The 12251-nt window shown below is 58.1% G+C and overlaps 6 protein-coding genes across 6 annotated transcripts; 2 read left to right on the top strand and 4 right to left on the bottom strand.

Annotated features, from left to right (window-relative positions):
* Positions 1–1191: 1191 nt before the first annotated feature.
* On the bottom strand, positions 1192–1591 carry BU26DRAFT_264250 (uncharacterized protein). Its single transcript, XM_033821288.1, has one exon. The coding sequence runs from the start codon at positions 1492–1494 to the stop codon at positions 1255–1257; it is 240 nt and encodes a 79-aa protein (XP_033685492.1). The 5' UTR covers positions 1495–1591; the 3' UTR covers positions 1192–1254.
* A 120-nt stretch (positions 1592–1711) lies between these two features.
* BU26DRAFT_562471 (uncharacterized protein) lies at positions 1712–2215 on the top strand (the record flags this gene model as incomplete). The annotated part of the gene is made up of 1 exon (XM_033833037.1): positions 1712–2215. The coding sequence occupies one exon, from the start codon at positions 1712–1714 to the stop codon at positions 2213–2215; it is 504 nt and encodes a 167-aa protein (XP_033685491.1).
* A 713-nt stretch (positions 2216–2928) lies between these two features.
* BU26DRAFT_562470 (uncharacterized protein) lies at positions 2929–4137 on the bottom strand (the record flags this gene model as incomplete). Its single annotated transcript, XM_033833036.1, has 3 exons — positions 2929–3193; positions 3262–3906; positions 3959–4137. The coding sequence occupies 3 exons, from the start codon at positions 4135–4137 to the stop codon at positions 2929–2931; spliced, it is 1089 nt and encodes a 362-aa protein (XP_033685490.1).
* A 93-nt stretch (positions 4138–4230) lies between these two features.
* On the bottom strand, positions 4231–5430 carry BU26DRAFT_264230 (uncharacterized protein). The gene is made up of 3 exons (XM_033821287.1): positions 5408–5430; positions 4623–5134; positions 4231–4400 (listed from the first exon to the last, which is right to left on the bottom strand). The coding sequence occupies exons 2-3, from the start codon at positions 5065–5067 to the stop codon at positions 4324–4326; spliced, it is 522 nt and encodes a 173-aa protein (XP_033685489.1). The 5' UTR covers positions 5068–5134; positions 5408–5430; the 3' UTR covers positions 4231–4323.
* A 1923-nt stretch (positions 5431–7353) lies between these two features.
* Positions 7354–8528, bottom strand: BU26DRAFT_503162 (uncharacterized protein; the record flags this gene model as incomplete). The annotated part of the gene is made up of 2 exons (XM_033826681.1): positions 7354–7944; positions 7983–8528. The coding sequence occupies 2 exons, from the start codon at positions 8526–8528 to the stop codon at positions 7354–7356; spliced, it is 1137 nt and encodes a 378-aa protein (XP_033685488.1).
* Positions 8529–9197: 669 nt separating this feature from the next.
* On the top strand, positions 9198–11523 carry BU26DRAFT_264100 (uncharacterized protein). Its single transcript, XM_033821286.1, has one exon. It carries the CDS (start codon positions 9296–9298, stop codon positions 11132–11134), a length of 1839 nt encoding a protein of 612 aa, XP_033685487.1. The 5' UTR covers positions 9198–9295; the 3' UTR covers positions 11135–11523.
* The last annotated feature ends 728 nt before the right edge of the window (positions 11524–12251 follow it).

Below are 12251 nucleotides of genomic sequence, written 5' to 3'. Positions count from 1 at the left end.
ATCGCCATGGTCTTCGAGACTGGGGCTAAAGTCTAGGCAAGGCTAGGTTACTCCAGACCTATGAGCCGGTGCGTTACACACCGATGACAGCACGGGAACACAGCGCCTCGCCGACACCTGATCACTTTTAGTCGTGGTGCACTCCAATCAAGCCAATCGAGCAGAAGCACAAGTCGTCGGATTTACGCCTCGCAGCACTGTCATTTGTGCTGCGCGATAGATATGCGTCGCCCAGCCCCGGGCAATTGGACGCCGGAGAGAGGGAAGGAAGGGGGAGGTGCAATCCAGCCTTCCCGTCAGATTGTCGCGAGCCCCGCATCTTCCTTCAAGCTTCCTACGCTTTCGGATGTGAATGCGTATGTAGTCCGTTTTCAATCGGCTTCGTGATCAGCAAGTATCGACAGAAAGGAATTGCGTACGGCTAGGCATCTCGAAGAACAGTGGAAGAGTGTAGTGGCGATTCCATCACCGCCAGGCTGGGAGAGAATCTATGCGATGAATTACCCGATCCGCGTGAGTTTTTTTACCCCTACACAGTATATTGTTAGTAGGAATCTAAACCTGACATGGATAGCTACCTGGGCCACCTCACTTTCTTCGTCTGTCACACCATCGGCGACGTGGCCGGGCGAAACTCTGACACCTGGTGTGTCGACTGCTTCGACCTCCTCCCTCCCCGTCTCCCTTCCTTCCGAGCCCGCTCAATCGCCAACACGCACCACTGCACAGCCCACGATAAACCCAAGCAGCGGCCTATCCACAGGGGTAAAAGCTGGAATAGGCTTCGGCGCTGTTCTTGGGGTCCTCCTTATCGCCGTTGCTGCTTTCCTGCTCGGCCTTCGGTGGCGGAAGAGAAAGCAACATCAAGTGGCTGCATCGGAGTCGGCGGCACTCGGATACAAAGCTGAACTCGATGGGAGGAGTATCATGCGGCGGTGGGAGTGGTGGAGCTTGAGGCGGTGCCTGCGCCGCAGGAGCTTCCGGCGATTGAGGTCGTCAGAACGGAGATGGTGCAAACGCTGCGGGCCAATGGGCCAGAAGCATAAATCAGGAGTTCGGTGGAGGGCGGAAATGCGTGCTAAACGGATTTTGCGGCTGGGTTGGGCCTGTTGGGAGGACGCCAGATAGGAAAGATCCAACAGCCAGGACGCAGTTATCAGCAGCGTGAATGATGCCTTGGATGGATCCACGATTGCTAGAGAATTGTTTGGAGCTAAAGCTTGCTGCCGCTGCCGCGGTTTGCGTTCATTAGCGCTAAAGGACCTTCAGGCATGGCTTTCCAGAGCCGTGATCAAATGGGATATAGAGCATCATGAGCAAAAAGGCAAGTAGAGGACTAGAGATAGAAGTCGTAGGACGGAAGTAGGGAAACGGAATCGCATGGATGCAGGAGCATACATTAGCCACCCAGCAAGCAAGCCGGTTTGCCGCAGACGTAAGCCAGCCGCAGAGAGCACACACAATAGCTTTTCCGTCGTTCACGCAGCCGGCCATGGTAAAGCTGTTTGAACTTCTGCATAGCAAACCCAACTGCTAGTAGTCATTGTTCTCTTAACATAAACGCAACGCCGGAGACGTGGAACCCCCTGATACTAAAAGACGCACACATACACTGTCCGCACACTCACTCCAGCAAGAACCGCCTGTCGTGCGTCAAAGCCACGGACGGCATTGAAAGCATCGGCAAATGCCTACTTTGTCTTCTACCACAATGCCCAACCCAACTGCAGACGAACTTTCAGCACCCAGCCCACCCGCCGAAGAAGCACCTACAACAACATCCCCTCCTCCCCCCGACGCGTGCCCATCTCCTCCGTCCGCTAAGCAAGCAAGCACGCCTTACATCCTTTCCCCGCACCACCCCAAGCCGCCATCCGAGGTGTCCCCTCCCCCAGTCCAGCGCCGAGGCCGCGGGCTCTTCAAACACGGCATCGGCGTCATCAACGGGTTCGAAGACGACGGCGGCAGCGGCAGCGGCAGCAGCTCCCTGTCGCGGTATCCCTGCAAAGACGGATCTAGTGATTTGCTTAGCGAGGAAGGGGAGACGGGAAGTAGTGAGGGGCAGGGAGATGTGGTGAGGGGTGGCCACGGTAGAAATGGATGCCTGGTGAGCTGGGGATGGGGTGGGGAAGCTATACAGGGTCGTGTGTGCGATGGGAATGCGTGGTTGGACTTGGAATTGGAGGGAGCTGGGGGGTGTGAGGGCGAGGTGTGAGTGAGTGGGCATGGAGGGATGGAGCAGGGGGAGGCGTATGCGTGTGCTGAGTGAGGCGCTGGATGGATGGGGACGCGGAGGATGAGTGATGAATAGCATATGTAGGACTGACTAGCGTATCGTAGCGAAGCTGTGCTGTGTTAACTTTAGAACACGCTTATGGTCATATGAGGAGAGTGATCACACAGTATCAGCTGGCATGTAGATTGCATTCATTGGATACACAACCCCATTCGTTGACTATAGGTACAGCCCTACATCGTTCCGACAAGCAAATAGCCGCCCGTCATAACATGATATGATGACCGACCCGAACGCCCATGATCCATCCGTTCCTTGATAAACGCACTTTTACCGCCGTGACGACGCGCGGAAATGCGGAACACCTGAGCGCTTCTCTCAGCTAACATCTGATGTACAGTCCCCAGGTGAAATCGATCTGACCACTAGTCAGGCAGGTAGATCCGTGACCGCAGATTTCGAATGAAAGGAAGATAATCTCCGAAAGAAAGAAAGAAAGAAAGAAAGAAAACAGAGTGTTGTGTACATAGAAACACATTGTTGAGAGAGACATTGAGCTTCCGACAGAGTAAGACAGCGCCCACAGGAAGGAAGACGATGTGTCGCACAGATAGAAACACAATTGCCGAGAGATCGAGAGCCGGTGGAGACAGCGAGCGCGACTCCAGCATCGATCGAAATGTTCCGAGTAGTTAGGAGCGAATGCGACCTTCAGAATCGACCTCCGGCGTCGGTTCCTTGATCGTGGAGGAGCCCTCCTCAAAGTCGATCAACAATGGGGGAGGAGACACCTCTTTCTCCTTGACAGCCGCGGACTGCGAACGCAGACCCGAACGCATGATGCGGCCAGCAGCTGGCGAAGAGGACGCTTCCTGCTTCTTGACGACGCGCTTCACCGGTTTCGGGCCCGGCGTTGACGAAGACGGGGAGCAGCCTCGGCGACGAGTGCTGTCCTTCCTATATCGCGTCTCTATTAGTATCCGCGCGTCTGGTGTACTGAGCAAAGGATGGATGGCAAAGCTTACCCGGTCTGGAGCCAAGCTTCAACGCGAAGCTTCCTCTCGACGGTACGGTTGAAAGCCTTGTTGTCGGGGCCTTCGTTTCGAGCCCGATACTCCAGGACTTCCTTCATCGTCGGTGGGGCAGCTGCTGTGGCTGACGGGAGATTCTGGTTGTTCTGCACACGATTCGGATTAGTACCATTGGTCACTGCAGTAGCAGACGGAGCGACGACGCGGTGAGAAGCAGAAGCACGAGAAAGACGCTGGAGATGAGCAGCACGACGAGCGTGCAAATGAGCCAGGTTGTCGGCGGCGAAGGTCTGAGCTGGAGCAGGTGCTACGGCTGGAACTCCGGGCGCGGTTGTCGGAACGGAGAAGGCGCTGAGCTGGTAGGGCTGCTGGAGGAGAGCAGCATTGAAGGAACCTGCGCCGGGGTGGAGCTGGTGCGGGTTGATGGTCGGAGCAGCTACAGCACCGCAGCCGCAGGAGCAGCTAGCGGCGGCTTGGTGAGGGTACAGTCCTGGGTTGAACTGCGCCGCGGTGCCTGGGAAGTACTGCTGGCCCTGGCTCGGTTGCTGGACGTGTCCCTGGAATGGCGACAGGTACTGGGCAGCCGGAACAGCGGCGTAGTTGGCTTCTGCGAGCGGTGTTCCGTAGGCGGATTGAATTCTAGAATGTGTGAGCAAGGCATGCAGCATCTTCCAACCGACCAAACACTCACGACAGCTGCTCATTGCTGTAGTTGAAGGGCTGGCCCAGGACTTGAGGATGCTGAATGCCCTGTGCTTGATGCTGGTGCTGCGTCAGGCGCTGCTGCTGGTGAGCGACAGCAATCGCTTCACGTCGCTGAGCGTCGGCTTCGTCCAAGCGTGCCTGAGCGTGGGCGTCTCGACGATCCATTTCGGGTAGCTGGAGCTTGGTGGTGGAGGTGGGCGTAGATAGCTGCCTGCCGGGACACGGTGAGAGAAGAGAAGAAGGAAGCGCTGCAACAGCGAGAATTTATGCGTGCTGCGGGGGGCGGTGAAAGGTTGCGATGAAGGCTCACCAATCTCGCGGTGTGGGACTCGTCGAGACGCGCAGGTGGCTTCACTCAGCAAACGCAACTCTCGCGACACATGCTCCGAGCTCGGCCAAAGAAGATAAGAACCACACCGAGACTTTCACTTCCATGGCATCAGTTCGAACGATAGAGAAGGGAAGGAGCGAATGCGGAAAGTGCCATTTGATTAATGAGGTATAGCGCGGATGTTCTTTAAGAGTGAAAGCAATACCTCCAGCCAGGTCCGCGGAGAGCCGCCCTCACCTACTTTTCGACTTCCTTACACGCCAAGACCAAACGAACTGACAGCTGACGCCCCGAGCGAGCAGTTACGGGAAGAACATACCTGAGGTGCGTCTCTTGCATTTAGTTCGTCTCGCCCATGAGACTATCCAGGTGGCACCGCGAGGAGGCGCAAGAGTCCGACTTCTGCCACCCGTCCTCCTCTTGCGGTCTCCAGGCTGGCGCCCGACCCAATTTCTCCAAGCACGAGTCGGTCCGGCCACCTTCCCACACCACACGCCTTCCCCCGCGAGCCACTCCCAAGCCGAAAATGCTGTCGATATCCTCTTGACTCCATATATAACACAAATAAAGTGACACTCCTGCGTACCGTCAGGACGAACCGTCAGGAGACCCCGCAAGAAAACCGTCAGGATAAGCCGTCGGGACGAACCGTCGGAAAACCATCGGGAAACAAGATCGATATAGACCATTGTCGAACCATCAGGCTGGGCCGTCAGGAAAAACCATCGTCGTGAACCATCGACTGCACCGATGATAAAGATCATCGGCCAACGCCAGAGATAATCGCAATGGACATCTCTTTTCCGGCGCAGCGCCAGAAGCGCAGTAAACCTCGAGAAACGCTCGAAGTCGGACTCTTTGAGTGTCTGAGACACTTCATTTGTGGATGGGTGCGTCGGAGCAAGTGTGCCAAGGACCTTGCGGCCTGTCAGAGAGTGCATGCAAGCAGCGGCACCTCCATATCGGCTGGCATCCTCCTCCGGGAGCGGATTCCGTACGAACAGTTCGCAGGGTTCCTCTCCCAGGGCGGGGGCTGCCCCCTGCTCAAACGGCCATCGCGGCTTTGTGGACGGGTAAAAACCCCGTCGAACCAATCTGGAAAACACAGCAGGAAGACTCCTCGAAAAGACTCTTCATGGACACAACAGCAGTTCTCAAAATCATGCGTACAATACGCAGATAAAGCTCAGCAACGCAAGCGGAGCTTGGTTTGGCACTCAGTGCCATGGGGCCCTCAGTGAGGCCACGTCGTGAACAACGCCGTGGGCATCGTCAGAGCGGCCAGTAGTCCTCGTTGCGCAACAACAGCGGACAAAAACATCGTACCCGTGGGAAGCGTTCGCGCACGCTCGGGTGGGACGTACGCACGCTGAGCCCTCCACCCGGAGGGCTCGAAACATGCGATAACAGGAAAGGGTGCGTCTGAGCAAGCTGCCACGGACCTTTCGGCCTGTCAGGGCATGCCCGGAGGCAGCGGCCCAGTATCTGTTGGCTTCTTCCACCGAAAGCGTAGCCCACGATTCCCGGCAGCCCCGCCGTGGAACAGCAGGGGGCCAGGCTCGCGGGCTACAGAGTCCGGCGGCGGAGGTGTCCCTCTGCAGCAGACGTCCTTTCGTAAGGGATCGAGGATCGGCTTCATGTTCGGCGTGGGAGTTCTGCACTCGGGGGACGGCGAGGGCGGGGCGGAGAATCGTGCTGCGGCGTGGTGAGGAAAGTGGTGGAGCGAGCGAAGACCAGGAGGCGGGCGGCGCCCTCTTATACGCTGAGGCGGTAGGATGACTCCTCCAGGGCTCGCTTCAATAAGCGGGGCGAGCTAGGCGCCACATGGACACGTGAGTCAAATGCCAGCGCACCTGCATGCAGAGACACGGGTTAGAACTGGCTTTGGGGGAGCGGATGGCGAGAAGACTGATGCTATCAAGGGGTTCGATGCACCTTCACCTGAAAGGGGCCGGCAGTCGAAGGCGGGTCGGCAGCGCCACACATCAGCCACAGCACGCCACATCCGATCCCAATAACTCTACGCCGTACATACCTCGACATCATCCGCCTACATCTGTATCCACTTCCAGTCCTAACTGTCTGATACTGTGTGAACGTGATTGCGTAAGGGCCTGCGGGATGCGTCTCCCAACGCTTGGTCATTGCACCCCTGGAGAACTCATTTCTCAGCGCCCTGACGCGAACTTGTCTCACCTCAAGCGCCCACAAACGCGTCTCCACAGAACAAGAGTGCGCGTAACTACCATCACCGAGTGGACAGGATGAGGTCATAAGGAATGTGCTGTCTTTTAATCCGGAGAGGAAGCCAGCCAGAAGGCATTGCTGTGGCAGCTATAATAGAGACTGGCTTGTTGATCGACTCCACACGAGCGCCCTTAGACTCTCGCTTCAGATGTTGAAGGATGCTACAAATCGATGGTCTGATACCGTATAGGCCAGACAGAAAGCTCGCTGCTGGCATACAAAAGGCGCAGAAGCGGGACTCCTGTAGGGAAGCGTCAGTAAAAGTGAGTCCCTTTGAGAGTGGGCGGGCGTTAACTCAAACTCTGGTTGATAGAGGGCCATGGGTTCTTTGCTGTTTGCTCTGTACTACTGTGCTTATGGGTGGACACCTTGGTTTCGAGACGGTGGTGTACGGCCTGTCAATGCGGGCTGTAGGAGATACGGATAGAGTGAGCGTCACTTGAACTGTTCTGCAACGAACAGGGAGACCGGTGAGTTTATAGCTTTCGGAGGTACGAAACATTGTAGCTCGTCTGAGGGAAACATCGCGAGATTATAGCGTATGGCCTCTTCCCCTGTGCTACAGCTGTAGAGCGACAGGGACGCATGGACAAGTCCCGGATTCTTTGAAGGTTGTCACAATAATGGCTCCAATGGGCGGTATCACCACTGGGTGCAACCGCCATTTGATGATGAAGGGGAAGGACTGGGGCCAGGGTCCGGCAAGACTTGAACAACGATCGACCGACGTACTGCCGCAGGGTCCACGCGGGTGCAATGGTTGGCATCGGAGATATTCCCGTCGAAGTGTAAGGTTCGCGAAGTCAAACCTTGTGTCTTCCGTCCCTCATCGCGGGAGCCTGCATCCGACGAAGCACAGCTGAGGCACTGTAACGTCGTGACCACCAAGGGGAAGCGACGGGCTGAAGTGTTTCTTCTTTATCTCGTGGTAGACACAACCGCAGTTCTTCCCGCGCCGAGAGACGGTGAGCAGGCTTCGTGGGCTGATTATCAGTGGCGTTTCCCCCGGCGTAAGCAGGCTGGGCCGGGAAGGGCAATGGGCGGCGGCGCCCACGATGCGTGAGTGTGCAACAGCACGGTGTTGGCGACGCTCCAGCGCGTGAATCGTGATCGCCACACGGAGGCTTGTTCCTCGTAACGGAAGCGGGAGATTGCGCCAAAGCCCTTGAAGCCGTTAGGATCTCGTGCTTGGGCGAATCAGACGGCGGGAAGTGGTCCGTGGCGCGGGCGTCCCCAGGGTTCGCTTTGGGTGCGGCCAAGCGCTCCCAGCCCCGGCTTGCCTTTCCTGGCGACCACTTACTGGCCAAAGCGCTGCACGCCGGGTCGCCATCTGGGTGGCCATTGGCTCCCAGCGCGGAAATCGCCAGACGAGCGACGCCCGTTGCGAGGGCCTCCTGGGATTGCTTCTGCCGCCGCAATATCGAGGACGCACCGCGCGTGATTGTGCGCACTCGAAGCAGAAAGCCGCTGCTGCTGGTTTCGCGGTATGGCGTGAGGTCGACCATCTGCGTTGTCTGTGTTTCGGCGTGTGGGCGCACGGCAGCGCCAGTGAGCAGAAAACTCTGATCGAGAGGGAGGGCGCCATGCCCGCGGAGCCCCCTGCAGTCGCTGGCTGGCGCATGCCGCTCGGCGGCGTTGCAGTCGTCCTGCAGAGGAGAGACACAACGCGGTCAACCATGGAGCCGGTGATGGCTGCACGGTGTGTGAGTTTTCTAGGCTGGCAGTGTCGACAAGCGCTATCGCTCTCGTCTCGGGGCGTGCAAGATAAACGTCCGTTGTCTGAGGGCGGACCGGCCGCTGGACCCATTTCAAGCACACTGCAGTACCATTTGTTTCGAGCCTCCCGCGACGGCGCACTGGCTGCTTTCTTGGAGAGCAGCGCTGCAGCAGCAATGTCAGCCGTCGGCTCAGTCACGCCCAACCCGCCGTCCACTGTGCGACCCCGGTTATTGTCTGGCGGGTGGTCTGGTGGCGCCATGCCGGGGCCGTGATTGGCCGGGCTCCACTTTTCGGCCCGGCCTCTTGGTTCCTCTTTGTGCGTCGGCTGCAATTCAGCCTGTGTCCAGTAGCGCTGCCCCCAGCCTTCCCCCTTCGTGCCGTCCTGCGAGCACGCCCTTCTCCTCTCCACTCTCCCCCCAGCGACCGCGACGACACCCGAAGGGAGAGCGCGAGAGCGAGAGAGCAGCAACCGCCGTCGACGACGCAGCACGCCCATTGCGTCGAGTTCTCGAGTCGAAGCCCCGTGCTGGCTGCTGTCGCGTCCGCCCCGTCCCCACCGACTCGCTCCAGCCCTCCGCTCCAGCGCACCGCCCTCCATCGCTTTCCCTCTGCGACGCAGGCAGACATCGCCCAGCCGAGTCCCGCTCCGTCGACGCCAATTCCCCCGCTGCTGTATAATTCCCAGACGTGAGTCCTCTCGTCGGCCGCTGCCTCGCGTGCTGGCTGTCAGAGCCGACGGCCTGGCGTTCGGGAGCCAGCTCCACGGCGCTTTCCTTCCGCACGGCGCAGCGAGCGCGGCGGCCACGCCCACCATTCGAGAAACGTGCTGACGGCTCCAGGTTGCGTGCGTTTGTTGTTGACTTGGTTTATTTTGTCTGTCGTTTGCCGGAATCCGATCGTGTGGTCGAAGACGTGAGTTCCGCCCGTCGAACCTTCGCCGTGGGCGCCGCGAGGCTGTCCGGGAGAGAGCGACTCACGACCACTCCACACGCACGCTAACTCCCCGCAGACACACCGTAATTCACCATGGCCTCTATCATCCCCGTCTCCAACGAGACCAAGAGCTCTGCCGTCCGCACCACCAAGGATGGCAGGCAGATCCGCTACTCGCTGCAGGTCATCCAGCAGCCAGAGCGTGCCCGCGCGTGCGGCAGCGGCGCCAAGTCCAGCGCTGACCGACGCCCCGTTGACCCGCCGCCAATTGTCGAGCTGCGCGTCTTCGAGGGCGAGCAGGAGATCACCTTCGCGTACAATGCCAACTTCTTCCTCTTTGCGACCCTGGAGAACGCCCGCGCCATCGCTCCCGGACGCGCTCCTCCCACCACGCCGAGCTTCCCCGTGCTCACCGGCACGCCCGTCGCCGGCATGGCCTATCTGGACCGTCCCAGCCCTGCAGGCTACTTCATCTTCCCCGACCTGTCTGTTCGTCACGAGGGAAAGTACCGCTTGAGCTTCGCGCTGTATGAGGAGTTGAAGGACCCCAAGGACATGGACCCGGATGACCGTTCCACCGTTAACGTTCACCCGCAGCCCGGCGTTGATGCCCATGTCTCTCACCGTCTTGAGGTCAAGTCCTCTCCCTTCATCGTCTTCTCGGCGAAGAAGTTCCCTGGCTTGTCCGAGAGTACTGCTTTGAGCCGCATGGTGGCCGAGCAAGGATGCCGCGTCCGCATTCGACGTGATGTGCGCATGAGGCGACGTGAGAACAAGTCGAACAAAGACTGGGATGACTTCGATGACGAGGCTGCCTATGACCAGGCTAGACGCACCGCAACCCCTGATGCCTACGGGCAGCCGACCGGCATGCCGACACCGAACCCGGCTCTTGATGGCAGCGATCGCCCGCGCTCGGTGTCCAATGCCAGCAGCACTTCGTTCGCCCCGCCCCGCCGTCCCAGCATGGAGGAGATGTCGCAGTCTTACCAGGCCGGCAGTAACTACCAGCAGATGCCTCCGCCTCAGAGCGCTGGATACTCGCAAATGCCTCAGTATGGATCGGGCCAGAACCAGTATCAGAACCAGTTTGCTCCTCCGCAGCCTGCCGCACCTCTCATGCAGCCGCCTCAGACTCCCTACTCTCACCAGCCTCACCAGCCTCACCAGCCTGCGCACCACAACTACCAGAACCAGCCTGACATGCACATGGGACAGTCTTACGGCTACATGAACAACCAGAGCTACCAGCAGTCTCACTATGAGCAGCCTCCTCCAGTCCGAGGACCGCCATCCGCTGTGGAGTACGCTCAGCCTCCCGCTGAGTACCGCCGTCCATCTCTTCCGCAGACCACTCAGTCGTACCCAGGCCCTAGCCAAATGATACCGCCCTACAGCCCAATGGACCAGTACAACCGATCTCAGTCGATAAGCCAGCCGATCCAGCCTCTTCAGACGCCTAGTCACAGCGCGTCGGTCTCTGCCCCGAATGCTATGCACATGCCCAATGGACACGCTCTGGCCCCGCTGAAGACCCTACAGCCACCTGCGCCAACTGAGAAGCTAGAACCGGTCTCGCCGTCTTACCAGTCACCGCCGAACACCATTTCGGCGCCCATGTCCGCTACGTCTGATGCGCCCCAGAACCACAACTACCTCGACTCTCGTGCGTCGCTGCCGAAGTTCGTCCCGCAAGTGCAGCCTCAATCCTCTCTGGGCCAGAAACGTTCCTTCTCCAGCACTTTCGATACGAAGCACATGACTGAACGTCTCCAGCAGGGTGCAAGGCCCAACCCTTCTGGACCAGGCTATAGCTACGATGGAGGCTATGACGAACCCGATATGGAAGAGCCCATGGACCGATCAGCGATGAGCTATCGACGCGCAGATGGTACGCACCGTCAACGCCGAGTACCCGAGCTTGGCGTCTAGATGTCTAGACTTGTTGTATGATGTCTTATGGCGGAACCCTGCTCACGTCTTTCCTTGGACCTGGCGTTAGTCATGACGGGTCTGATGTCCTCGATATCCTTATACCCCGACTACGTATGAATGCGCGAACCAGCGAGCTTTCCTTTACGTTATTCCTTTAACTGTTGCTTCTGAATGTTCCTTTCGGAGCACCTACTACACCGTTTTCCTTGACGTCGACGAAAAGAACACACTCATTACCAAACCATCTACCAACTTAATTTCCTACCATTATCTATTTCCTTACTGTACCTGTAAGCTGATTGAACGAGGCAACCGAGTCTGGACCTTGGATACCCAAGCTCTGGTACACGCATGCCATAAGAGCGCACAGCCTTACGGCACTTTTATTATCCTTACCATCCTTAGGCAGACAGCCTATCACTATTATTTCCTTGCTGTTTTTATATCGTTCGGTTTGGTCGGACTTGCTAGGGATTTCCTTTTCTAAGATGCGTTGCCCCGGAAGACTACCCACACCAGATTGGCAGAGGAAGACACACAGGCGGCGCGCGCATCCAGCAATGACGGATAGGCTATATGGCAAAGAAGGGAGGGCGGGCGGCCGGAATAGACAGGAGAGGATCACAACGAATGGTTGGGCGGGTTCGGATGGGAGAATGCACACACAACGGGTTTTCCTTTCTCTCTTGCCGCTAGATACGAGGATACAATGCGAGCTTCTAGTCTACATACTACCAGCGCTCTGTGAGACGCTCTCCGCTGTGATGAAGGTGGGGTAGCACTCGCGAGGTGTGATTTCCGATGTGACTGACCAGCTTTTCATCCCCATGCAGCATCATGATGAACGCGCACATTATTCAACATGAAACCGCAAAACTCGCAATGCCTCATCTCGCTTCCAACCCTCTATGCTCCAGCTTCCCAGCACGAGCCGTCGCCCGTCGCCAATTCAACCCACAGCAGGCGCTCTCGGCTGCGCCACCACACGCAGCGCACGCATGCGCAGCTTTAATTTACCAGGGCAGTGGCACGCAACCCTCTATCGATATTGGATGGCGGGGCCGGAGTGCCAGTCGCGGGTTTTTGGTGCAGGCGAGCCGGAGCCGGTTAATTT

This window comes from Trematosphaeria pertusa, assembly GCF_010094035.1.
Source record: "Trematosphaeria pertusa strain CBS 122368 unplaced genomic scaffold BU26scaffold_5, whole genome shotgun sequence".
NCBI classification, from domain to species: domain Eukaryota; kingdom Fungi; phylum Ascomycota; class Dothideomycetes; order Pleosporales; family Trematosphaeriaceae; genus Trematosphaeria; species Trematosphaeria pertusa.
Note: the sequence above shows the minus strand (reverse complement) of the source record. Positions and strands in the feature narration are given on the sequence as shown.

Bases quoted from the DNA above. Each gene is read 5' to 3' on its own strand.
- BU26DRAFT_264250 (XM_033821288.1), bottom strand. From the start codon at position 1,494: ATGGCCGGCTGCGTGAACGACGGAAAAGCTATTGTGTGTGCTCTCTGC.
- BU26DRAFT_264230 (XM_033821287.1), bottom strand. From the start codon at position 5,067: ATGATCTTTATCATCGGTGCAGTCGATGGTTCACGACGATGGTTTTTC. The intron at 4,401-4,622 runs GTATGTTCTTCC...ATGCCATGGAAG, and splicing joins ATGCAAGAGACGCACCTCAG to TGAAAGTCTCGGTGTGGTTC.
- BU26DRAFT_264100 (XM_033821286.1), top strand. From the start codon at position 9,296: ATGGCCTCTATCATCCCCGTCTCCAACGAGACCAAGAGCTCTGCCGTC.